The following is a 27,109-nucleotide window of genomic DNA, read 5'->3' as shown; positions in this document are numbered from 1 at the left end:
TCCCTGTGCTCGGAATACTAATTCACCGCCTCCCCTCCCTCTCTCTCCCCTCCTAAAGACACGCTGATCTATGTGAGGTGTTTCTATGCTGTGTCTGAGATGGCCTCTCAGCCCAGAGGGGAGATTCACCGAGCTCATGTTCTCCTGCTATTAGAGGTGTGATTAGCTAAGAACAACCATAAAACTCTTGCAGGGGTCCCTGGAGGTGTGATGCTAGTGGTGGTGGTGGTGGCGTTGGGGGTGGGGGGGCATGTCAATGCGTCCTCAGGTGGAGGTTGGAGTCTTAGTAGAGTTGTGAGGTTCCCCTGCTCCATGCTAACACATCAAGGCAGGATAACGAGGAGTCGCGTGCTAGCGTCGAGCGTGTTTGTTTCCCAAAATGGCGCTCCTCACGGCGGCGTTCCTGGAGAGAATCTAATTTGATTTGTTGATCAGGCAGCGAGAAAATGTAATTGGAATGTCAGCGAGATGTCCGTCTCTGTAACATACGGCATCCATCAGGAGAAATCTCATCAAAGTTATCAGACAAAGTGATTAGATGGCAGAAAAGGAGGAGGCTGGAGGAGGGGAGGCGGGGGGCCTTGTCGTCTTGCAGGGGGGTGTAATCCGCCCCGGAGAGAGCGTGCGGGTTCGGGCCCGGCGCCAACGCTCGGTGGTTATGTAACGGCAGGAGAAGTCGCGTGTTTGCCCCTCAAGACGCCCCTGCAGGCGGGCACGGTGCCACGATGGAGCCACATGGCCCGCACGTGCTTCTCTTGGCACAGCATGAGGTAGACCTCCATCGCCTGGTCCCACAAAGGACAACCCCGCCTTGAAGAACAGGAGACAGCATCTGTAATAATGTACAATCATATCATCAAACATCCTGGTTTTTGGACTTTAGCGGGATAGCTTGTGCGGAAACCTGTCAGAAACAATAATAGACGTCTTTACCGAATTTAGCCATCATCGGCGAAACTGGTGTCAGTTTCTCGGCATGCTTATGGCGTAGGGGAAAGTTCTTCCAAACCCAAATTTGGACTTATTTGGTCTTTCGGTTTCTAGGAGGGGTTCATCAAAATATGACCCCTGCTTTTGCACGTAATTGACCAGTCCAAATCAAAATGTCCGACTGATGATAGACCAATCGAAACTGGTGGCGGGGGCTCATTTTGGTCAAATCCATAGGGGGCGCTACTCAGCAGAGGCCTGGGAAAAGAATAATAATAATAATAATAATAATAATAATAAACATAGCAATGAAGAGACAAGTGAGAGATGACATCACGGCGTGTCATCACAGTGTCGCCTCTCATTCGGCCGTTCCCGCGAATGATCGACCCTCACTTAACGAGCTGTCATGCCGAGTAAAGTGTCGGTCACTCTCTTCCGTCGTCACTCCGAATCCAAGAAGCTGCTACCGCCGATTGGAGCATGAACTTTGAGGTGCAAAAAAAAAGACGTGAGAGGGAATAATGTCAGTGTTTGAAAACCCTGCAGGCAATAATTGAGGGTAAACGGTGACCTATGCCGTGTGTCACAACACAACTGGGCCACACCGAGACGCGCAACAGACGCAGCGGCAGCAGCAGGGGAGGATGATGGGATGATGATAATGGAAAGGACCGTCAAATCCGACTGAGGATGGGAAAAAAAAAAAAAAAACAGCGGCAGCACGTCCTGCATCAACCTAGAAACCTTGTTTTTTGTCTTCTTGCAAACAGGCGCTGGCGTGACAGCACTTTCTGGAGCACATCATCCACTGTTGGAAGCTTCTTACACGCACACATGCGCACACGACACAGCTGCACGCCCGTCTACGCATCACACAAGCGCTGAAAAGCTGGGAGGAGACGAGCGCCATGGCAACATGGATGACGATGGCACTGCCACTTTAAATTGGATGCTTTGTTATTCATTCATTTTCTAATGCTTATCCTCACAAAGGTCGCGGGGGTGCTGGAGCCTATCCCAGTTGTCTTCGGGGTCCACCCTGTACCGGTGGCCAGCCAATCACGGGGCACATATAGACAAACAACCATAAGTTGTGGAATGTGACCAATATTTTGGGATCAATTTTCCCTATAAAGTCACTTTAGAACTTTACAAGATTTCAACTCCGTGTATAAATTTTGCTGTTTCTTTGGCTTTTTTTTTCCCACTAAACAATTCCATGCAACAACCTCTCGGGGATTACGACACAAGCAGTGCCCTAATTTAATGAAAAACAATGAGAAGCAGGACATGTTCAATCACTTTCTAATAAAAATAGGCAGCCAGGACAGGATGTGAAAAGAGGACATGTTGAGGGCAAACAGGACGTTGGGTCATCCTATTTTTAAGATTTCGTCTCCCAAGTGTTACTTTTTACAAAACATAAGCCTGCACAAAGTAATAGATGTCATCTATCACATACAACAAGGTAACATTCAGGACTGGGAGGACACTAGCATCGCTACATGAGGCTACGGTGCTACGGTGCTAACCAGGGGCGGCACTAGGTTCTGAGGACGGGGGGGGCTTAGTCCACTGGAGATGCACAGGATATGAATGAATGTAGTAGACATTCAAAAAAATCCAACAAACAAATAAGGAACAAGAACCCGGATATAACTTTCCCACTTTTGGACAGATGTAGTAGAGATACTCAATTGTTTTAGGCCACCATTAAATGTACACAAGTACACACAATCTACAGTACAATCCATTCTGTCCATTGGATAGTGATCAATGATATAATAATCATTATTATATTATTCATTAGCCTATTATTATTACTACTATTATTATTATTATTCTGATTATTACTACTACTAGTAGGCTAGTATTAGCCTGCTTATTGGCTTGCTTATTAGCCTGCTTTTGCCCTATGATATGAATCAATAAAAAAAAAAAATCAATAAAAAATATAAAATTATTTAGGGGGCCCCTCGTAGACCCACCACCTACGGGGGCAAGCATAAGGGCGACCTGGTCTTCGGCGGCCAAATCTGGTTCTTGGGACCCGGACGCCTCCCGGACACGTGAGGTGTTCCGGGAATGCCCAGCCGGGAAAAGGCCCCGGGGCAGACCTAGGACACACTGGAGGGATTATGTCTCACAGCTGGCCTGGGAACGCCTTGGTGTCCTCCCGGTGGAGCTGGAGGAGGTGGCCGGGGACCAGGAAGTCTGGGCTTCCCTACTAAGACTGCTGCCCCCGTGACCCGGACCCGGATAAGCGGAGGAAAATGGATGGATAGATGGATATTTAGGGGGGCTTAAGAACATTTTAGGAGGTCTGAAGCCACCCTAAATTAGGCCTAATGACTCCACTCCACTGGTGCCAACTATACAGTCACATGTTTACAATCTGCTGCAGGGACAGAAAGTGATCAAACTTGCAGCCATTTTAAGATGTGTAGCGAATTCTGCTTTTTAGCTTCTTTTTTTACACACAATTGTGGGCCGATACATGGGTCGATGAAGAGAATAATAAGCATTCACCCTCCACTTTTTCTCCCCTTCCTAAAGTTCTCTGTCCAAACTTTCCACAGCCGGATGGATGGTGACGTGGCAAAAAGACAATTAGCATCACGCAGCAGAAGCAGTAGCTCCTGCTCATCTGAGATAAGTGCATCAAGAGTTATTTACGGGCTGCTCATGCCTCCCAAAGTCAATTAGCCGTTAGGCCGCCGCTGCGGACTGATTTGCATGCGTCCCTTGCTGAGGTTCACGGCTCCGGCGTCCCTCCCGGCAAGGCCAGGCGAGACAGACGAGACGGACTCAAACATCATTCCGCGTCTTTGTCCCGTCTTCTCCGGCCTGGCTGCAGACGGAGACACCGGGTTGTCCGATCACTCAGCAACTTTTACTTTCTCAGCAGAAACAAGCAGGAAGCAGCCCGACACGCAGCCAGACGGGTTTCGCATCGCTCAGACTTGAGGGAGAAAGGCTGCATGTCGCAGGTAAGCAAACAGATTTATCACCATGGCAACGCAGTCACTGTGAAAAGACTTGAGCACCAGCAAGTAAGTAGACGGTTGACCTTTATGGAGACTGTTAGCGCTTATGTAGCATCAAGGCACAAAAGGTCTCAGATGATTGCCAGCTTTGTGCTAAAAGCAGCTAACGAGCCTTGAACAACGAGCTACCAGCGCAGGTTCGTCGAGGCCTCGGCGAGTCTGAGCCTCACGCGTTTCATGCCACATTTTTCCAGCCCGGAATGTTCCTTGTATTCCATATTGTGTGACTTTGACTTCGAGGTTCCACTGCGCTCGGACTTTTTTTGTCATTTCAGCCGATGGCCTCGCTCGCGTGTCTTTCGGGAAGACACAAAGTGACCTCGGTGGAGCCGCACGGGAGCTGACTGAACGACTCCAAGCAGCTGTGCCGACACACCTGATGCCTTAACTCAACTTTTATGGATCCCTGACACCCATCCCGCGGAAAACTCCTGAGCCAGCTGAATACTTTAAGTACAGTTGGCTGAGCCTCGTCCTTTTGCAGCATTTGCCTTATTAAGAGCTCTTCCAAAGTAATCATGGATGGGGGGGGGGGGGGGGTCAGAACGCTCCAAGGAGACAAAAGAGCCCAAAGAATTTGTGCCGACGGTGCATGTGGACAAGATATGCATAGATGAGCAGATCAACTCGTCCTCCTGGGGGGCAGAACCTGGGAGACCGGATCAGCATCTTGGTCAGCAAGGCATCCCTGGGGGGGGGGCCAAAGTGGAAAAAGGATGCGGGATTCAAACCCTGTGGTTACTTAAGGCGTCTAAGGAACATCTGATTGAGAACCTTGATGACTTTTTCTCTGGCATCGACGGGTCATGTCTGACGTGATGATGCGCCTTCTTTGCTTTGCTGATCATCCTCATCATGATCACTTGTTACCATGACAACCTCTCATTGGCGGCCCGATCGCCCACTTCCTTCTCTCTCCTCCTTCCGTTCATTTTTCTTTGTCCAGACTCCCCCTCACCCGTCACTCACTTTCATTTTCACTTTTGTCCTTCTCCAAAACTCTTCCCACCCGTGGAATCATACCAAGGAACAGGACCTAGAGAGACGTCATGTAAGTCTCCAGGCACCGGTATGGACACCTATGACCCAGAAGTGCAAGGAGACCAGCAAGCATGACTCATCAAAAGTGTGGAGGCCAAACTCCCTCAGCTGAAGCCACCAGGCTGAGGGACGTGGACTCCGGTCTGGAGCCACCAGCCTGAAGCCACGTGGACTCCGGTCTGGAGCCACCAGCCTGAAGCCACGTGGACTCCGGTCTGGAGCCACCAGCCTGAAGCCACGTGGACCCCAGTCTGGAGCCACCAGCCTGAGGGACGTGGACTCCGGTCTGGAGCCACAAGCCTGAAGCCACGTGGACTCCAGTCTGGAGCCACCAGGCTGAGGGACGTGGACTCCAGTCTGGAGCCACCAGCCTGAAGCCACGTGGACTCCAGTCTGGAGCCACCAGCCTGAAGCCACGTGGACCCCAGTCTGGAGCCACCAGCCTGAAGCCACGTGGACTCCGGTCTGGAGCCACCAGCCTGACGGACGTAGACTCCGGTCTGGAGCCACCAGCCTGAGGGACGTGGACTCCGGTCTGGAGCCACCAGGCTGAGGGACGTGGACTCCAGTCTGGAGCCACCAGGCTGAGGGACGTGGACTCCAGTCTGGAGCCACCAGGCTGAGGGACGTGGACTCTGGTCTGGAGCCACCAGGCTGAGGGACGTGGACTCGGGTCTGGAGCCAACAAAGGAGGTTCTGATGCAACGCACGTCAAACGAGAGAGTGCGTTTGTCGGTCAGAAAGGTTGCGACGGCGTCGGAGTGGAGTGGTATTTTAAATACACGTCTTCTCTCTCTCCGCCTCCCTCCATGATATTTATCGATCCGTCGTCTCCGCTCTGGCGTTGGCCGTGTGTCATTCGTCTCCGGGGGCTGCGGGAGCCAGGAGACTAATCTAATCCTGCAGGGCCTGGTCCTGACTTGTAAATCATTCTCAAGGCACCATCAGCGGATGGGGGTGCGGGATTGTGTTTGTGCCGTTTCTTCTTGGTGGGGGCGTTCTTGTCCTTGGTTGATGCTGTTCTTGGTGGCACTATCCACACTGTGGTTGCTATTTGCTTGTTGCCGTGTTCTCCTTGTTGCCATTGTTCCCGTTGATGCTAGTGTCTGCTAAAGTGCGTGTTGTTGTTGTTGTTGTTGTCATAGCTGTTGCTGTCATTTTTGTTGTTGCTGTTATTGTTGAGGCTGTTGCTGTTCTTGATGGCGGTGTTCTTGCTGCTGTTGTTTCTAGTGTTTTAGTCTTGTCCTGTTTCTGTTGTCATTATCGACACTGTGGTTGCTAATTGCTTGTTGCCGGTGTTCTCGTTGTTGCTATCGCAGGTGTTGTTGCTGTTGTTGTTGTTGTTGTTGTTGCCAGTGTTGTTGTTGTTGTTGCCAGTGTTCCCGTTGATGCGAGTGTCTGCTAAAGTGCGTATTGTTGTTGTTGTTGTCATAGCTCTTGCTGTCATTTTTGTTGTAACTGTTCTTGATGGCGGTGTTCTTGCTGCTGTTGTTTCTAGTGTTTTAGTCCTGTCCTGTTCCTGTTGTCATTATCGACACTGTGGTTGCTATTTGCTTGTTGCCGGTGTTCTCGTTGTTGCTATCGCAGGTGTTGTTGTTGTTGCCAGTGTTCCCGTTGATGCTTGTGTCTGTTAAAGTGCGTGTTGTTGTTGTTGTCATAGCTGTTGCTGTCATTTTTGTTGTTGCTGTTATTCCTGAGGCTGTTACTGTTCTTGATGGCGGTGTTCTTGCTGCTGTTGTTTCTACTGTTTTAGTCTTGTCCTGTTGTCATTATTGACAATGTGGTTGTTGCTATCGCAGGTGTTGTTGTTGCCATTGTTCCTGTTGATGCTAGTGTCTGCTAAAGTGCGTGTTGTTGTTGTTGTTGTCATAGCTGTCATTTTTGTTGTTGCTGTTCTTGATGGCAGTGTTGTTGCTGCTGTTGTTTCTAGTGTTTTAGTGGTTGATGGTGCTCTTGTCCTGTTGCCACTGTGGTTGCTACCATGCTTGTTGTTGTTGCTCTTCCTGTTGATGCGTGTGCAGCCCTTTTTGTTGCTGGTGTTGTCGGTGGTCGCTGTTCTTGCGACTGTCCTTGATGCCAGTGTTCTCGTTGTTGCTGGTGTTTCAGTAGTCGCCGGTGTCCCCATTCCGTTGGTGTTGCCATTGTGCTTGTCGCTGCTGTTGTCGTTGTTGCAGTTGCAGGTGTTGTTATTGTTGCCGCTGTTCCTGTTCATTTGCTCACCATTAAATCTCTTGTTGGGTTGCTGTTTCCGTCATGCTTATGTTCTGGTTGTTGCCTCACTTTCTGCTGTTATCGCGGTCTATCCCGACTATGCTGGTTGCCGCTGTTGTCATCATCGCTATGACATGTGACGTCACTACAGCCCGCCACCGTATTTCTCCCTCACGTACGGATGTCCACCTGCGTGTGCCGCTAAGGAAGAGACTTTCCCCGCCAGCGTGTACAGCGTGTTCTCACTGTGTTGCATCACCTGACTTCCCTGCCATCCCATAATACTTGTGTGAGAGCTGCTGAAGCTAGTGTGCTCACTCAGGCCCGTCGTGTCCACTTGGGAGGAAGTAGAGCAACTCAGCGACAAGTGATGCGGCAAGCAGGCGAGGAGAAAAAAAAGAGAAGAAGAAACAGGGGGGGGGGGGGGGTTGTGGGGGGGGGTGTCTTTGCTTAGTGTCGCTAATGAGCAGCAATTAGACAGTAGCCAATTAACTGGGAGCATCAGACTGAGACCAGGAAATGAAAGGAGGATTGCGAGGGGGAAGGATGTAATCGACTTGGGAATGGTGAGCGATGTTAACACGCTGCCAGGCTGATGTGTGAACTCCGTGTGCGCATGTGCGCGTGCACGCAGGCTCCAGCAGGGGGAGCTGTGCACGCCGCTCCGAGTGCGCCACATGACCATCTGGCTCTTCAGGCAGGATGTTCAAGCTTCAGTTAACCTTCTCACTGCCAGCTCCTCCTCCTCCTCCTCCTCCTCCTCGCATCTTCAGCACCACCAATGATTTAACCCCCCCCCCCCCATCATGAAACCTGTCACCAGATGTTCATTATTTGTGCATCTGTGCCTGTTTTACAGACTGGAAATGTTCTTCACTTCTACTTTTATTCCCCTGCTCGACGTTTACAGTGAAGAGTCTTTATCCTTTATGGGCTCGATGACATGACGAGAGCTCCTCTCTTCACATATTCTTCTACGTTTAACGAGCTACGTTTAACAAACACCTTTATTCCCTTCCGTCTTTTATTCTCACTTGAGAGACTCCCAGGCCGCTACATTAGGCATGAACACGCTTACGTTCCGTAGTAATCAAAACAACATGGTCGCACCTTGACAGTTATTTCTTATAGTTAGCTTTTTTAGCTACATAAGGCCAAATAAGGCACTTTTTATTGCAAAGTTTGTCCACGAGTGATTAAACTATCGGTCCTTATATTTTGAATGGGCCTTGGATTGGCTGGCGACTCTCCGAAAGACAGCTGGGATAGGCTCCAGCATACCGACGCGACCCTAGTGAGGAAAAGTGTCATAGAAAATGGATGGATGGGATTTGGGATGGGCATGACTGTTGCTGTTGTGTCCTGGAATAAAAACGATTATTTGTAGATATATGTTCCTTAGATTGTAGTTAGTATATATTCCTTAGATTATAGATATATGTTCCTTAGATTGTAGATATATGTTCCTTAGATTGTAGATAGTATATATTCCTTAGATTATAGATATATGTTCCTTAGATTATAGATACGTATATGATCCTTAGATTGTAGATATATGTTCCTTAGATTGTAGATAGTATATGATCCTTAGATTATAGATATATGATCCTTAGATTGTAGATGTATGTTCCTTAGATTGTAGATATATGTTCCTTAGATTATAGATATATGATCCTTAGATTGTAGATGTATGTTCCTTAGATTGTAGATGTATGTTCCTTAGATTGTAGATATATGTTCCTTAGATTGTAGATATATGTTCCTTAGATTGTAGATATATGTTCCTTAGATTGTAGATATATGTTCCTTAGATTGTAGATGTGTGTTCCTTAGATTGTAGATGTATGTTCCTTAGATTGTAGATATATGTTCCTTAGATTGTAGATATATGTTCCTTAGATTGTAGATATATGTTCCTTAGATTGTAGATATATGTTCCTTAGATTGTAGATATATGTTCCTTAGATTGTAGATGTATGTTCCTTAGATTGTAGATGTATGTTCCTTAGATTGTAGATGTATGTTCCTTAGATTGTAGATATATGTTCCTTAGATTGTAGATGTATGTTCCTTAGATTGTAGATGTATGTTCCTTAGATTGTAGATATATGTTCCTTAGATTGTAGATGTATGTTCCTTAGATTGTAGATATATGTTCCTTAGATTGTAGATATATGTTCCTTAGATTGTAGATATATGTTCCTTAGATTGTAGATATATGTTCCTTAGATTTTAGAAACATTTAGAAACGTTTATGTTTCTTCATCTGTTAACAATATAAAAGGTCAAAGGTCATGCTAGGAGCGTACGTCACTGAATCCACGAGTATTTGTTCTTCCTGGAAGTCGAGGAATTGCCCTCCTGTCCTGCGATGTCCCCGTGGCCGACGGCACTCAAGCCAACGCATTCCCTCACCTGCGACGCTGAAGTCACCCTGCATTGGGGTCCGCTCCGGTGGTCCGACACCAGTGGGAAGCACCACCAGTAGAGTCTGCCTCAGGCTGTGCGGGGAAGACGACGAAGGGTTAACGTGACCTTCATACACAAATACACTTTTTGCTGGTAATTAGGCTAATTGCATTTTTAAATGATGTCAACACACCTCATCCCTCCTCTGGGGAAGGTTGAAGCGCTCTGCCTTGCTTCGGTGACCTGTCGGCCTTTCCTGGGGAATTTCCACAGCCTGGTGATGCATTCAAGTGCAGGGTTTAAGTGGGATCCTTTGGATAAGATGGAGGAGCGTGAGTGACATCCTGATGAAAAAGTTGCAGTTTTTTTTGAGGTGACTCATTTCTCCAACACACACACACACACTCAAACATCAGGCGCCACCGCGGCCGCCGGGGGCACGCCGTGATTTTCCTCATTGACTTGCGGAAATCTAACGAGCCGTCCAAGCGGGTTCGGCGGCTCGCTTAATTACGGCTCACGCCTGGTCGGCCGTCACCACGGCAACACAAAGTTCTTGCTGTCAGCGCGTGAGAGATGAGGGAATTAAGACATTTTCCCTTCAGGCTGCCGTCCCGTCGTGCATATTTCATGCTGGGCCTGGTGGAGGAGGAGGGGGGAGTGGCGGCACTGTAGCGCCCCCTGACGGACGATAGAGGATCACAAGAACGTAACATTACATGGAACAATACAATGAACTTCATTTGCATGATAAAATAAGGGGAATTCATACAAAATAAAGATTGTATGATGATATATTTACCGGTATATGTCCTCGGTTGAAGCACTTTATCGGTAGTGAGACAATCCCGGCATGATGACGGACTCGGACACTAATGGCGTCCAACTAGGCGGGCATTTCCATCCCACCCAAATTGGCGACAATGATGTCATTAGCGTACTTTATTGGTCTGACAAACAAGCTGTTTGTTCGTACGCCTACTGTGTAAAAGGAACCGCTGATGGCGGAAGATGAGCGGAATTTAAAACGACGGAACGAGGAACCGAAAAGGAAGTTAGCGGTAGCTCCGTGGCTAAGCTAGTTAGCTAGCTAGCTAGCTAGGTTCCATTCTTAGCTAGCTAGCTAGCTAACACATGAATGTAAAAAATATATAAATGTGGAACTTTTAAGTGATATATGAAATAAATAAAAGCTTTTAGCGTTTCAATCGACTCACCGCATTCGAGTGCTAGCATCAAGCTAGCTGGCTTCGATTAGCATCGGTGGCATTCGAGGTCGATACCGAAATGTCGATACTGCCGATACCGGTCGTTCGTGATTTGAAATGGATTCTCAAATGAAAATATCGATACATCAATCATTTGAGGTAATGTTTGTCTGAAACGCTTGTCGACCGTAAACTGAGGCATAAGTTAATTGTGAATTAGGTTCCATTCTTAAAAGTAGTCAATTATGATATCATATTTGTTGCATATTAGCTTGGCTAGTTTGTAAATGGCCTCAATATACTTCAGGCCTTCAAATAACTTACAGAATTACTATGTTGTGAAATTAATAAGTTATGTGATTGTTAAAATATTTGTATTCTTCATGCTATGATATGAACTAAACTAGTTTTAAAAAGTACTGAAGAGGAAGAGGAATCGGTGATATGGATATCACTGGTGTTGTCCTTGTAGGTATCAATAATAGATTGAAAAACGTGTGTTTTTGTTGCGTTATGCAAATAAAGTTGGAGTATTTTGTTGGCAGGGCATCGCCTTTGTTAGCTTGTCAAAGCGGTCTCGGAGATGAGCGAATGTTTGACTTGTAGAAAGTCAAGCAGTCGTGTTTGTGCGATGTTAATGTTAATAACTTGAAAGCGCTTTGGTGGACGGAGGCCAAAAACAACAAAAAGTCTACGCTGGCAAAGAACGCTCGGCAAAAACAAGCACTCAGGTCGCGGACCCGCCTTGTCAGGCCTCATAAATGCAATGCACAACAAGATGAGGGACGACTCGCGGCCCAGCCTCGTCTTCATCTACTTGCCGGTTGGCTGCAGGACCCGCCGGGCGCTCTGTGGACGACTTGTCTTTTTTTTTTTTTTTTAAGTGTCATCTCTTCACTGCACACAAAGACAAAGCACAGAAGACGGACATGCACGTTACTTAAAATGATCATGAAACATACATGTGACACACTCCTGCGTGACCCTTGACCCCAGAATCACAATTGCTTTTATACACACCTGACAATGCAGTAAGGCTACGTCAAGTCCAAACATAAAATGACAATAAAACATACATAAAACAAACATAAAATGACATACCATGAATAAAATCAAGGTCTTTAGGCTTTAAGATACTTGTAATAAAAACAGAATGCTCATAATGAAAACGTTTAGGATGAAATACGCATTTTAAATATTTATGAAACACCATATTTATTCATTATAAAATAATGCACTTACACTAAAGACATTTCAATAAATGGTGCTTTTATTCACTGTATACAAAATAAAAATAAAAATATTTTTTCATTAGTACTTTAAAAACTACGAATGCTGGAGTGTTAAGAATCCAATAGAATGTCATTTTTAAATTAGCATTATTTATGATTTTTATAAGGCTTAACTTTCTAAATGTCAACTTTATTCTGGTAATATTTACACTTTATGCCTTGTCATTTTACTACACACTTTGTATTGTTTTGACAGTGGCCCTTCTTTTGGATGCATTTCAAAAAACTGTATTTTAATTGTTTAATTGTTTAATTGTTTTATCTGCATTTTTATTAATATATACATATATATATATATTATTATTTACATTTGGATACACTAATAACAAATCAAGTTGAGCTCACAGAGAGCGACAGGCCTCACAACGGAAATGTTAAAATACAAAAAGTCCAAAGCAAAGCAGAAGTAGAGGTCATTGAACTCACCATTGAACACAGCTGAGACCACTTGATGCCTAAGAACAAGGTCAAAATTGTGCAAAACAGGAAATGCATATACCAAAATAAGAGCACGATTTAGAGGAAGGACGAAGGAAAATCAAACCTAGACATGACGTGGAACTTGACGACACTGATGGCCGCAGGTTGCACACCACTGATTTAACATCAAAAGCAATCATCCTGTCAATGTGAGGAAAACACAACATGCATTATACGTCACAACATGCATGAAATGTCAGTGTGTGTGTGTGTGTGTGTGTGTGTGTGTGTGTGTGTGTGTGTGATTCATCATCGTTCTCAAACAGGCTGGCGGCCATGTTGATGCCCGACTCCACTAGTGATGTCTGGATAAAGAGTAACGTTTGACCCCCATCACCCCGAGTCTGGAAAGTCACTCTGTGTGCGCTTCCAGTCGCCACACGAGACGTCTGACACGGGTGGAGACTCCCCACGGGGGGGGGGGGGGGGGGGGACGTGACGAGTCACATCACGGGCACACACCACACACGTCACACTCTTTGGATTTCTACGTTCAAGAGTTTATTTCCTACACAAAAGAGCTAATAAGAGATTCTGGTGTGAAAAGTTACTCACATATATATCTATATCTATATATCTATATATCTATACCATGAATAAGACATACACACTCATAGAAATACGTTGATAGGAATAAACAACGTTCTTTCAAGAAAGAAAAGTGGTTTAGCATTTTGTTGACTTCAGTCTTGAGCGATGCTACCTTTAGCCTGTTCTTTAAACAAGCCGTTTCTGACTCCATTTTTTTAATGATTTAAAAAACACATAAAAGTCATCTTTGTTCCAAGCGCAATAAAATAAGACTTTTTTTTTTTAAAAAAAGCACCAATAGTGTTATTGACCTGGAGAAGCCATCACACGGGGAACCAGCATTGGTCTGCTTAGCTTGACATGAAAACAATGCAACATGTGCTTCCAATGACGTAGAAATACACAACATAGATTTGCACCAGGACACCAAGCACTCTTTGTTCCTAGTCTAAGTAGTTTGTGTTTTTTCCTTTAAATGTATTTCTTATTGTGTTTCCCTACATTTAATTTGTGGAAGCCAGCCACAAATACATTTGGCCCTGGCTGATAAACATGAAGACAGGACTCTCTGGGGAATGGAGCTGTGCTTCCAACTCCGTACAGTAGATGGCAGCCTAAAGACGAGTAGCGGGGGGTGGGGGGTCTGTTTGGGGTTATATTTAGGACTCAGACCCTCTTGGTGCTATGGTCCAATGTTGACGATCTGATGTGATACTTTTGGGGACTGACATAAAAGCTGATATTCTAAAAGGCGGCTCCATCTTGTTTGTGACATTTAAATAAAATAAAAACACAACAGGAAGCGATAGAAAAAGTTCATCTTTGCTCAAATGAACTATTAGCGACACCGCTAAGAGTGAGCGACTGCTGGTGAAGAGAATGTAGGCAAACATCTTGGCGTTAACGTGCTAGTTGTGAAGCTAATGCTAGGAGTCCACTGGGTCGGCGCCAAAGATGATGTGATTGGCGTGTAGTGGATCGCCGAATAACGCACATAATCACATAATCTTTGGCACCGACTGGCGCCGGCCCAGGGGACTCCTAGCATCATTGGCGCAATTTGGCTCGCGCCATTACATTCCAGTGGATTCCAATAGGCGGATTGTTTGCGACATTTGGTTCCACTTGGTGGAAGAAGATTTAAAACATTTTGAAATTTTCTTGCCGCCGTTACGGGCCCCAACGAGCCAGTTGGGAGGCAGTTTGAGCCACAACATGCCACTGGGCACCTTAATGGCGACACAAATTATATTAGAGCGAACTGGCACCAACTGGCGCCTAGCATAAACCTCTCAATTCAAATGTCTGGAGGTTTCAAATCTTCACAGATCTTTGGCTAACAGCTACATTGTCTTTTTACAGCGTGCCCCCCCCCCCCCAACAACCACTTTCCGTTCCTGCTAGACTACCTCTACGTAATTAGCGGGGTAAAGCCCCTCGCAGCCGCCGTCCTTCACCCCCCGACACCAGCCTTGGTCGTCTTCTTCCTCCGTCTTGACAAACTCCTCGCCTGCAAGGAAACGAAGTACGAGGTTTTGACAGGTCGTCACGGACATCAAAGCAACATCTGACGAGCGCGTGGCGGGGAAGCCGACCTGCTTTGAAGGAGAGCTCGTCCGTCTCCTGGCCCACGTAGTCGTACAGCGCCCTCACCCTCACGCCGCTGATCTTCAGCACCTCGCTAACGTGAAGAGACAAGGTCAGTGAACGCATCGCTGCACATCATCGTTTCGTCATCTTTGGTGTGTGTGTGTGTGTGTGTGTGTGTGGATGGGGGGTGGGGGTTAATCCACTCACTTCTTCTCTAACGTTCCTTTCTGCTCAACTTCCTTCTTCCCTTTTTTACTTTTCTTCTCAGGCGTCCATTCCTGAACGGAATTCCAAGAAAATTAATTAGGATTGTTATGTTTTAGCTAGCTTGTTAGCATATTTTAACTAAATACTTTGTATGATACATGATGTGTGTAACGCTGAGTGAACATAAAATACGGTACAAAAGGAAAAGTGGACTTTTTGGGGGCTTATTTGTCTTTTCAGTGTGTTGTAAAGATATAAAAACAGATAAAGAGTCAGCTAAGAATGCACATAATGGGACGCCTCTCCACACTGGCTAGCTATTAGCTTCACCAAACACTCACTCACAATGCCTCAGGCCTCGAATAAAGTTATCTTTAAAAGGCACACAAAAGAGAAAGGAACAAAGTTTCAGGTTGACGAGAGTGTACAGCACAGACCTGGAAGTGCGGCCAGTCGGTGGGCATGCCAGGTCCATGGTTGTTCTTCCACCATCGTAGGTCCTCCTGCTCATCTATGGCCGCCACTGTGTTGTGTAGCTCGCTGTACACTTCTCTCACGCTGCACAAGAGCAATATAAATGTTGTTTGTGTTGTTTAGTACACACTGTGGCACCGTGATGGATCATTAGTGTCATTTAAATGACAAACAGTAGTAATAGTAGTAGTAGTTCTGTCTGTGCCTCGGTTTGTTATTGTCACGGGGACACAAAATAGCCAATCAGGAAGCGAGTTGTCTGAAGAAGCCGGAAGTAAAGCAAAGATAATCGCGAAAAGCCGCCAACAACAACACGAAACTCAAAGTCAAACTAACTTCATAAATGGAAAGCAAACTAATTGAGTATGAGTGTTTATATATAATGTGTCAAATAAGCCTTGCCGCGGTATAAATAACTACGAGTGTTTATATAATGTGTCAAATAAGACTTACCGCGGTATAAATGACGACGAAAGTGTTTGCAGGTAAGCTAACAGCGAGTCTTACTCTTTTTCCTTTCATTCACCGCTAGCATGGGCGCCCTGCGGTACACTGCTGCCCCCCGCTGGTCAGTTGAGGTACTACTATTTATGTCTGATGCCGTATCTCAACACAATGAGGTCCCAAAATAAGGAAGGAAGCTCCTAATTTGTACCTCTCATTGGTAGTGATGTCAAGGTGTTTGTCCAAGGCGAGGAAGACTTGTTTGAGAAAGATGATCCTCTTGCGCTCTTCATCCTGCGACTGGTCAAAGATGGCCTCCATCTCCTCCATGTAGCGAGGAGCGTAGCGGTTGGCCTCCTCCAGAACTTTCTCATAGCGGGCTCGGACCTGCAACCGCAGCGCGTGTATGAGCAATGGCCCCCTGGATGCTTCATTTAGTGGCTTACCTTCTCAGCCTCCTGTTGGACCACTTCCCTGTCCTCACGGATCTTCTTCTGCTTGTCGGCGGCCATGTCCGTGTTTCCTTGGGCGTGCGTCTCACGCTCCCTGGCGGCGTGCTCCTTGCGGCTGGCCTTGTGGTACGCACGCCTGGCTTTGTCCAGCTGCCACACACACCAGGATTCAAACTCTCCACTTGCACCAAGAGGTTGGGACCACATGCAGGATACATAGATAGCATCACGCCCCCCTTTGGCACCCTTCTGTTGGGGTAACGCCCCTAAAGGGGAGGAGCCGGGCAAGCTAGCGATGTGCGAGTACGAGCTGTGTAGAATCAAACCTTCTTTAGCCGTTTGGCCCACGGCTTCTGAGCCCGAGCGAAGCCCATCTCCGCGTCCTGGGACTCCTTGAAGCCTCCAAAGAGCTTCTTGTGGAAGGCGTCCTTCTGCCAGGTCTTCACCTGCTCTCCATCCTCCGTCACCAGCGAGCGGCAGATGGAGGCGTGCAGGGAGGCCAGGCGGTCGGCCGAGGACAGGAAAGACCGCCAGGCCTTCAGCAGGGACCCGTACAAAGGCGCTGAGGAAGAGGAGGCGTGTTAGGGAGTCACGCCACCGGGGGGTGTGGGGACGCTGCTGCTGGACGACACTCACTGGAGTCCACCACGGGCTTCCACTTGAGGTTCCACTCGCTGAGCTGCTGGGCGTACTGGCGCTCCACGCGTGCCCTCTCCTGGAAGCACGCCACGATGTCGTTACACGCTTGGAAGGCGTCCTCGGTCCGCTTCACCGTGCGCTGGTAGTTGCCTGGCTGTAAGAAGGGGGCGGGACTAAGGTCAGGACACACCCACTTAGGAGTAGAGATCACATTAGGTTGGTCCTTGAGCTTCCAAAACGAATAGAGTTCTTAAATAGGCCTCAACTAAGGTCTCATCATGACCTGGCGTCTAATGGACAACAGTGGCACAGGTCATGTGACGGGTGTACTGGGGACTGCAGCCAGGGGGCGCCAGATATATTAAATACATTCATGAAAAACACGTCCTGTAGCCGCTAAAGTAAAACCTTCAAATTGAAGTAAAATAACACGTTTGCGCCATATTGGCAAATTCCCTTAGCCCCCCCCTCACACACAAACACACTTTCCGTCAAATTTGCCTTATTTTTGAATGCCAGGGTTGTCAGGTGTAAGCCTCACAACATAACACGGCAACTTCCACTGCCTACAGAGCAACACCGCCCTCTGGTGGATGGTTGCAGTACAACTCACGTTCATGTTGGCAAAGGGACAGTTTTTTTTTTTTATGTTAGTTAATTCCTTAAAAAGCTGGAAATATCCAAGTAGTGATTATTGTAGAATGTTTCTGGTTTCATAAAAGTTATATAAATAAAATAATATCAATAAAATAAGTGGGTGTTTAGAGGAAGTATGACAACACACGTTTACTACATTCCACTGTGGATGCTGCAAACATTGAAGCCTTCATAAATGTAAAAAAGGCTCTTCTACAATTTGGGAGGCTGAAGATCACAATGAGTGGACGTGATGTGTGTGTGTGTGTGTGCTATGTTGTGGTTTGCACTGGCTCCTCACTTGTCTGACGCTTTAAACACAACCAGCTGAGGAATCCGACCGCGGGCCAACGGAAACAAAGCACAGAACCAGTTGGCAGGCCGGCAGATGCTAATGCGCTAGCGGAGTAGCGCTGCACGTCCTCCTGCAGCCTTAAAATGTCCTTAAAATGTAGAGTGTGTGAAAATAAAGGAAAGCATCTTGACGGCCGTCAACATATTTGAGGTGGCGGGCATTGTCTGTGGTCTGTTTGCAACAATGGCTGGCGACGTCACGTGACCTCACAAGAACAAGCGCTGGGAAAGAACATGTAGAACTAGATAACGTAGAGCTGGAGACCGGATTCAAATCTTTTAGAAGCCGAGGGTGATGTGTTCACGGACCACAATGTACCCCACCAGGCATCCTGCAGCCCGGGTAAACGGTTAAATGACACGAGCGGTTGGACACTACCCTTTGACCATTGTCACCTCCCATCCAGTCTAACCAGCAAGCCGAAATAGCTCAGTTGGGAGAGCGTTAGACTGAAGATCTAAAGGTCCCTGGTTCGATCCCGGGTTTCGGCACAGTGCACCGGTTGTGCTTTTAGTAGATTACAGTAGACAATTAGTTTAGCCTAAATTTCAGTAAATGTGTGGAAACACATCAAGACACCCCAAGGACTTGTACCTACAACCTGCTTCTCACGGGTGTTATGTTCAAGGGCCAACAGACAATGGCAAGAATTTACCGGTAAATTGGGACGCCGATAAAAATGATAACAATAAATCTGTTGTGAGCGCCTCCTCCTCCTGCTAGCTTGACGTTGCTATTTACCTAATGAATTTCACGCTGTTTGGTTGAAAGGCAAAATTGTTTTTAAATGATGAGCCCGCATAGGACATAATAATAATAAAAATGAATAATAATAATATAAGAGGATTCCAATGTCGCTCATGTGAACACAAACAGGTGTGACTCCACATTGAAGTCCGGCCTCACAATGACTTCTATTCATGCCGACAAGGAAAGTCTTGATGCCGAGGACGATGCCTTGCTTGGGTCATGTGCTTTTTTTTTTCTTTTTTTTTTTTTTAAACACACACACACGTTAGCTTACCATCCAGAAGCTGCGGTTGTTAGCATCTTCGCGATTGACATCTGCTGGCGGCAGCGATGACATTGTGGCGTCTACGAGAAGAACAACACAGCGTGCAGTTAGTGTGATGCTGACCTATGACCTTCATCGGCGGCCATTAAACACGTGATGACACTTCAAAAGTCTGAAATCAAACTTGTCGTGGAATATAGCATAATTGTCAACATTATATTTAAATTAGTTTTTACCAAATGATGAAAGAACAACACTTGTGGCAAGTTATTTCTATTTTAAGAACATTTTTTTCCACATTGTCGCCGATTCTGATGTCATTACCCACGCGGCCACTAGAGGGCAGACTTGCATTATAAAACGAGAAAGGCACGACTGCCCCCTGGTGGCTGTTTATAACGTGACCGTCAAACAAACATCAGAGATTATTCACGACACGTTGAAACATCATATCAAACTGCAAAACGTTTTAATTGGTCTTTCCGTGACGTAGTGACACTGTGATGATGATGACATGCGATGATGATAATGATGACGTCACAATTGACACTACCATACGTTAGGATTGTGTGCTTTGGGCTGCTATTCACGAGTTGGCCTGTAGGAGGCAGTGGCGTCCATTCAATCAATCATTTCCCTTACAGAATGAATAAAGTATTCATGACTTCAATGAGGTTAAAGGTTGACGTTTTGGGGTAAGATCCTTTGAAATGGGAGATTTACAAGAATAAACAAGGTCAAAGTTCATATCCTGTTCACACACACACGCAAGAGAGGTGCTAGCTTCCCACTTTTAGCTTCCAGATTTGCCCTAAAAGCCAAACTTGTCTTGTTAAGCAAAAAGCAGTTAGGCCTCGGGCAGGCTCAACTAAGCCCCGCCCTTTTTTTGCTGCCGCCCCGCCCTGCTGGTACGTCCAATAATTTCCCTGACGTGATGGCGGCGAGTCACATGCTCCCCTGCCTCGCCCCATCTTCTCTTCTGGTGGGAGAGCAGCAACCCTGCAGGAGGTCGCGCGGGATAATGAGTCGCCGTCTGCTTGACCCCTGACCCTCCACTTCCTGTCCTGTCATCCATACCGCCGAGGAGCATGGGGGGAGGGGGAGGGGGGGCGCTGTGTGTAAAGCACTTTTGCAGAGTCACTTTTAAATCTTGTGGAGGCAAAAGTAATTCATTGCTTTTCAGACTCAACAGCCCCCCCCCCAAAAAAGGACGAGCTAATCGCATCAAACAGCAAGCCGAATTCATCACAAAAGCGTGTCGCCGCTCCTCGTCAGAATTTTTGTCGTCATTATCGCTCGTGCTGTCAGCTAATCAGCCAAAAAGCTTAAATCGTCATTTTTTTAAATGAAGTTTTGTTAGCAAAAGCTGCAGATGTACTTTAAAGGGCTTCAAGTCATTTAAGCTGGAAAAGGAACCCCAGGAAGTACTTAGGAGGGTAGGGTTTGTAGCTGGAGCCCCAAATGAGACAAAAGTAGCAACAACAGTAAAAAAAAAAAAAAAAAACTAACATCAGCACATCTTTAAACTAAAGGCCGCATTGCCCCCCCAACACACACACACAATACTTTTGCCTCCCCAATAAAAAGGAGCTCATGTGGAGCTTCCAGGCAACGGAGCGAGCATGAATCCTGCAACCAGGCGCACATTAGCTCCTCCCCCTGCCCCCGTTTTCATCTGTCAGGCATAACTCAGCACACACACACACACACACGCATAGTGCAGAGTAGGAAAATAGAATCAAAGTTGAACAAGACTTACTTCCAAAGTTTCTTCAGCTTCTCTGCGATCTTGAGGACTTCCCATGCAATCTTTTTGCCTTCTTTTGACGTGAAGTTTTCCAGCACGCCGTCTCTCCTTCTCCTCTCCTGCCTTTCTTTGGCCCTCTGCTCGTGTCAGATGAGTTGGCCTCCTCTTTCCCCTCCCTCCGAGCCTCCCCCCGCCCCTCCTCTTCTTCTTCTTCTTCCCCCTCTCCCGCCTCCTCTCCTGACCTCCCCGAAAACAGTTGCAGGAGCGTCTTGTGTCTCCTGTCCACGCTCCCACGTCCCCAATGAAGTGTCCGGGCTTTGTCTGCATGTGCTTGTGTCCATCATGAGGGTTGTTAGCATGTTAGCCGTGCTACAAAATCCCTCCTTTACTCCTTCAACGCTCCCCTGGGAGTTTGGCCTGCACAGCTGGAGGACACATCCGCCGTCTGTGTGTGTGTGTGTGTGTGTGAGAGAGCAAGTATGCAGGCACACACACACATGGTGACATCCAGTCTTACCTCATGTTGTGTTGAGCGATTGTCGTCCGGCCTTGCCACAACTTGCCGTGAAGAGAACACACAGCCGTACTGTCCTGTTTTGTCCTGTCCTGTGTTGCAATGCCGACGGGAAGCTGCTCTCGTAGCGTACCATAATGCTGCGTTAGTCATCCTGTAATCAAAAGGGGAGCACAAGACAAGCCCAGGATGCAGTGGACGCATCGAGTCGTCCTGTGGTTAAAATTAATAACACACACACACAGACACACAAAAGAAACGCCCTTAAGAGTAGTCAAGACATGTTGCGAACACACCCTCAACACCATACATTTACATTGTTTTTGTTTTTTTTTTACCAAAATGATGGCTAGTGTCATAAAAAAACATCAATGTCATACAAAACTACATAACATGTGATGGACCCCCCCAGTGAGTTACAAAGGGTTTGGATTAGCATGTGAGGAACTGGAACAGGCCTGAAGTAGCATCGAGAGGCGTAGCACACTTGGTTTAGAAGAAACGGCGACATCTTGTGGTCATCATTGAGCACTACGCACATATAAAAAGGCATATAATGGGAACGCAGGCTGTTTGAGGAGATAACTAACACGGGTGATTACAAATAAATAGCAAAAACTAGATAATGAAAGTGAAACTCTATATGGACAATACTTGTAATATTGTTGTCTTCGAGGTTTGTCAATCAGTTTGATTTGTGTTATTACCAAATTAATTAATCAAACATTACTCCCTGTGTGGATATTATTTGTGGTGCAGTACGCCCTCCACATCGCACGATGGCAGTATAGCATGCATTCACTAACCGGAAGCCGCTGTTTCTTTAAAAAGGCAGCCGCAGAAATACGTCGGTCTTTTCTGGAGGTCTCTAGTGGAGGTAAGACCAGTAATATTCTTTTTGATTGTAAACATAAAAGCGTCGCCATTAATCGCAGTGATGTAATTTGATCAACATCTTCAAATCAACACATAAAATGATCCGTTCAGACTTAAATGCTTCAAGAGACTCGCCGAATTAAATGTAAGACTACGTCGCTGCTGTTCATCAAGTTTCTAGCCGTCTCTTGCTCGTTTCGGGAATTAATTTACAAAGCAACCTTAAAGTGGGCGTTTTTCACCGAAAGTCCTGCAAAGTTGAGGAGGTGCGTGGGATTCACCAGGGCCTCTGTGCACGTGGTTGGCCTGCTAGGATGCTACCAAGTTTCATATGACGGATACCTTTTTCCTCTGATGACTAGCACTGGGCTCTGAGTCCACATGGAGATTCTGTGCATCTTTGGCCCTGACAAGCCAAAGCGTCTGAGGAAACATCAGACTCAAAACAACAACATTTAGGCTCATGGCGTCTACTAAGTGCATTTCTTACGTCTTTGCAGGTCTTTACTGAGGAGCTGCATGGGACCATCAGCGTGGACCCACCAGGGGCTGGACAGCAACGGGGTTTTGGGTGGCAGCCAAGATGCTCATTGGAACATGGAGGTGATTAAAGCCGTGACATTGGAGTTGTGCTGACAATGAAGTTGCATGTGACTGATGCCTTTTCCTGGAAATGGTGGTTCTCCTCTGATGACTAGCACTGGGCTCTGAGTCCACGTGGAGATTCTGTGCATCTTTGGCCCTGACAAGCCAAAGTGTCTGAGGAAACCATTAGACCAAAACAACATTTAGGGTAATGGCGTCTAGTAAGTAATTTCTTACGTCTTTGCAGGTCTTTACTGAAGAGCTGCATGGACCCACCAGCGGCTGGATGACAGACGGGGTTGAGTGGCAGCTCATTGGAACATGGAGGTGACTAAAGCTGTGACAGTGGAGTTGTGCTGCACATTAACTCATATTTAACAGGTCTGGGATTTTTTTTTTTAAAGGTTCTGGGCCTCCTGCAAGTGTCGGTTCCTAGGTGACTGATTTCAGAAGATCCTGAAGATGGACCATACATGAGTGTAATACTGACCTGGACCCGAATCTGGAAGTGGCATGCTGGCGAGTACCCGGTAATGGACCCAGTCATGTACCTGTTGGTGTTTTATGGTTGAAATACAGGAGTTTTTATCGAAGACTAAACTGGAGTTGACCGGTATTCCCCATCAGGGACGACTCTGAAGGAGCTGCATGGGTGGACTCTGCAGAGACCTCCAAACAAGTCTGCATCTTCAGGAAGATACTGAAAGTTTCAAGATCATTCAAGATTTGGGCACCATTGTTTTATTGATCTGAATACCTTTTTAGTCCTAATTCTTGGCACTCCAAATGAGTTTGATAAGCTAATTGACCCTTGACCTACATGCACAAGTGAAGCCAATCAGGAGAAGGTATTTAAAGGTGGCCAGTTCTCCTCTTTGCATCTTCGCTTCCTATGGAGATGCCATGTCAAACACCTTCATACAGAATCGGGCCCTCGTTGGAGGCAAGAGGAAGTATTTAAAGGCTGTTACGTCTTCAAAAGGAGATCCACTAAATATTGATGTCATTTTTCACATTTCTGCAACATGCATACTTTAAATTATGGCACACTTTCTGTTCAACTGTTTGTCTGCTATGATAGATTTAACTGAAATAGCTGATCTAACCAATGAGTTAGAAAGACAAATCTTGATTATATCCTGTATTCATACACGTGCATCTTTTTCACCAGTCACTTATTCCCCTTATTTTTAATTTACTTATTAAAAGTAAATTCTGCTTTTAATCTTTTTCAGACATGCAAGTGTAATAATGCTGGTGCACTTTTCAAAATTAACAATACAACGACTGGGTGTGTGTGTCGGGGGGGGGGGGATATGCCTTTGTGTTGGACCGTTTTGGATGTAAAGTCATAAAATCATAAGACACCGACATCAGACTATTAAATATACATCCAACTTCCCCGAAAATGTGTCCCAGTGAATGAATCTGACAGCAATATTAAAACTGAGTGTCTTTATTATAATTCTAAATTCATGTCTTAAAACACTTTTAAATTCATATATTTATAGGAATGTATATATGTATATCACATATACATACTGTATATATATATATCTATATATAGTAACTTATCTTTCCACACTTCATATTCTTGTTTTTTTTCTTTAAAGATCTCTTAACAAAAACAATTGCTTTCTACGCAATCGAGCCTCAAAGTGTTAAAGAAGTTGCAGGAAGAAAGTCATGAGTCGGTCCAGGAGTGAGTTGTGTACCTGTTTCTCCTGGGCCTTTTTGTAAGGACGGACGGACGCCCCCCTGGTGTGCAGCTGCGGATGGAAGCAGGACGGTTTTGCATAAACATGCTGGTCAAAATATGGGATGCAAAGGATGGAGACGGCAAGCGGCTGTCGGGGAGGAAGGCTCAAACTGTATAGAAAGCAAAGGAGTTAACAAAGACATAATACACCTTTTCTTTCCTTTGGAAGACAAGAGATTCTTCAGAGCTTTCCTATCAAACGGCGTTTTTCTGTAGGCTGAGCATTAGCTTCATTGTCCTTATTGTTATTCTGAAGTCCAGCCTTCCTTTAAGCAGCTCCCACACACATGGAACACCAAACTGAGGGTTGATCCTGAAGCGGTATGACGGGCGGAATGTGGCCGTGAGGTCATGAGAGAGCCCTTTACTCCATTTCAGCCGAACGTAAGCCAGCAGATGAGACGACTTTAAGCATCGTCTCACTTCATTACCTGTCCAAATTAGACTGAAGCGTGGAGGGAAGAAAAAAAAAATCACCAAAATGTGCTTGCGAGGCCTTCTGCCCTCACCTGGAAGCAACAGCTCAGTAGATAAATCAATGCAAAAATACTTCTATGGAATTCTCTAGAAGGTCACGCTCCGATGTGGGAATAACAGTAAGGACGATGACGGTAATGTCAAATAAAGAAAATGTCTTTGCCGACAACGTCAGCGCTTCAGATTAAAAAGTGTAAGAACAATCCGAGTAGTAAAATGCTTTGCTTTCCTCCAGGATTCGTCTGGATCTCGTGGGAGGGGCTGGGAGGGGACGGGGGGGCGCGGTGGTCAGATTGCAGGAAATGGCAGTTTTTTATTCCGCCTCTGGCCCCTCCCTCTCCTAGGAAGTCTTGAACGGGTTTCGCTATCCCGGAAGTCTTTCATGTGTGTCCCAAATATTTATGTTTATATATATATATATTCTGTATATACCTGTATGTGTCCCATAAACGTGTGTGTGTGTACGTGTGTGTGTGTGTGCATGCAGGCGTGTACCATTTTTATGTTGTCGGTCTGGGCACTTATTTTTGCTACAATGTGATACAGTGACCAGTCTGCATTTTTGTCATTAAAAGTTTGGGTCGAAGGTCGGGGGTGGGGGGGGGGGGTGGTTTGGGGAACCGCGGGGCCTACAACTGGGCGGCAGAGCCCCGTCGGCGGTGAGGTAAGGACAAGAAGACTGGAAGCTGCAGTGATGTGCACAAAGCCTCAGATGGCCGCAGCATGGAGCCACCTTCTCCAGCTCCTGTTGGAATTTTTAGTGTTTTTTTTTCGGGATTTCTTTTGTCATCGAATGGTGGTGTCGTGGTGTCAACTTTTTGTGCGTTTAGGACGAGGGCGGGTGTCCCCTTTCTCCCCACCCTTTTGACGTATCCTTCATTTTGCCTGGTTGAATCTTCAGACGGCAGCAGGAGCAGCTTCAACCTTCTCCCTTCACTAAATCCAAGGTCTTCCTTCCTCCTTTCCTCCCTCCCTCGCCACCTCAGCTCCGACTGCCATCGTCCATCCTCCCCTCCGACTGTCCGTCACGAGGCGACAGGACAGAAATGGGGAAGGGGCTGCTGGAGAGCCTGAGGACACCAAAAACAAGAAGCACGTGGAGCTTTAGGAGCTTTGCTTAAATTTGGGCTGAATCCCAACTGACTACGTGTCCCAGGTGGAAGGGGAGGGGCTACAAAAAGGGAATTGGGATTCAGCTCGTTCTGGAATTGTACACCAATTCACGTTTTGTGTCATCAAAGAAAGTTAAAATCCATGCCAACTGTCAGTCAAGCTGTAGCCGTACCTGTCAATCACAGATCTCAGGGCCCGTTCGATGTTCATGCGGTGGCCGACGCGAGTCACGCCCAGATCCAGATAGTCGTCCTTGGTGAGGGAGGGCAGGTGGGTGCCGTCGATCTCGTTGTCCAGGAAGCGTTCGCGGTGCTCCCCCAAATTGAGGTACCCCAGCCAGTCCGCCACGTCGTACTTGGTCCAGTAGGGCAGCGGCTTGGAGGCGAACGGCTTGGTCGGGGAAGGCGGGGGCAGATGGGGGTAACTCAGACAGGTGGGAGGAGGTAGCGGGTGCAGGGGCGGAGAGGAAGTGCCGGACAGGAAATGAGTGGGGGAGAGAGAGCGAGAAACGACTAAAGTGGAGTTTGGAGGAGGCGGGGCCCCAGAGGGGGCAAAGAGGGGCGGGGAGGGTGAGAAATAGGGATCTCCCAGTGGGTTCCCAGGTGAGGGAGGGGTGATCGAACCCCGCAGGTCATAGATGGCACTGTACAGAGGTGACGTGGGGAGGAGGGGGAGGGAAGACGGACGTGGGGGCCCCGCTTTGGGCCTCTCTGAAGGCGAGATGAGGGGACTGGGTGCCCGCCTGCGCTGGAGCATGTGGGAGTCTGATTTGCGAGACTCGCGACTGGGGATGAACTGGAATTCCAGCGCTTTGGTCCGGTAGACGGGTCTGTGTTTGGGGGAAGTGGGATACGGGGAGTACGACGTGGGGGATAGCGGGGAATGAGAACGGGGTGGTTGAGAGGCAGCTTGAGGCTGAGGGGACGGGGACCGAGCCCAGTTAGGGTACTGGGAGGCGGGGGTCGGGGACGCGCACAAGGACGGCTGCGATAAAGAGATCGGAGAAGGCGACTGGGAGCGAGCCGATGGGGGACTCAGAGCCGAGGCAGAATCTTCGGAGAATCTGAAGGGACA

At 46.9% G+C, this 27,109-nt stretch overlaps 2 protein-coding genes and 3 non-coding genes across 5 annotated transcripts in view; 3 read left to right on the top strand and 2 right to left on the bottom strand.

Moving 5' to 3' along the window:
* Positions 1-12,567: 12,567 nt before the first annotated feature.
* Positions 12,568-15,979, bottom strand: si:ch211-51c14.1 (protein kinase C and casein kinase substrate in neurons protein 3). The gene is made up of 6 exons (XM_058048635.1): positions 15,877-15,979; positions 15,387-15,507; positions 14,950-15,020; positions 14,748-14,833; positions 14,562-14,662; positions 12,568-12,762 (listed from the first exon to the last, which is right to left on the bottom strand). The coding sequence occupies exons 2-6, from the start codon at positions 15,411-15,413 to the stop codon at positions 12,748-12,750; spliced, it is 300 nt and encodes a 99-aa protein (XP_057904618.1). The 5' UTR covers positions 15,414-15,507; positions 15,877-15,979; the 3' UTR covers positions 12,568-12,747.
* A 2,388-nt stretch (positions 15,980-18,367) lies between these two features.
* trnaf-gaa (transfer RNA phenylalanine (anticodon GAA)) lies at positions 18,368-18,440 on the top strand. The gene has a single exon. It is a non-coding gene; the product is annotated as a tRNA-Phe (tRNA).
* A 2,945-nt stretch (positions 18,441-21,385) lies between these two features.
* The window catches only part of shank1 (SH3 and multiple ankyrin repeat domains 1), a 33,699-nt gene continuing 27,975 nt past the window's right edge, over positions 21,386-27,109 (bottom strand). Inside the window, exons 26-29 of the mRNA XM_058048637.1 lie at positions 26,208-27,098; positions 22,924-25,992; positions 22,592-22,860; positions 21,386-22,524 (exon numbers count right to left, since the gene is read on the bottom strand). Coding sequence (XP_057904620.1) covers positions 25,905-25,992; positions 26,208-27,098 — 979 coding nt within the window. The 3' untranslated portion in view covers positions 21,386-22,524; positions 22,592-22,860; positions 22,924-25,904. The remainder of the gene's footprint in view (positions 22,525-22,591; positions 22,861-22,923; positions 25,993-26,207; positions 27,099-27,109) is intronic.
* Positions 22,445-22,535, top strand: LOC131103875 (small nucleolar RNA SNORD88). Its single transcript, XR_009119711.1, has one exon. It is a non-coding gene; the product is annotated as a small nucleolar RNA SNORD88 (small nucleolar RNA).
* On the top strand, positions 22,781-22,871 carry LOC131103876 (small nucleolar RNA SNORD88). Its single transcript, XR_009119712.1, has one exon. It is a non-coding gene; the product is annotated as a small nucleolar RNA SNORD88 (small nucleolar RNA).

Source organism: Doryrhamphus excisus, chromosome 15 (genome assembly GCF_030265055.1).
Source record: "Doryrhamphus excisus isolate RoL2022-K1 chromosome 15, RoL_Dexc_1.0, whole genome shotgun sequence".
NCBI lineage: Eukaryota > Metazoa > Chordata > Actinopteri > Syngnathiformes > Syngnathidae > Doryrhamphus > Doryrhamphus excisus.
This window is presented reverse-complemented; position numbering and strand designations above follow the sequence as displayed.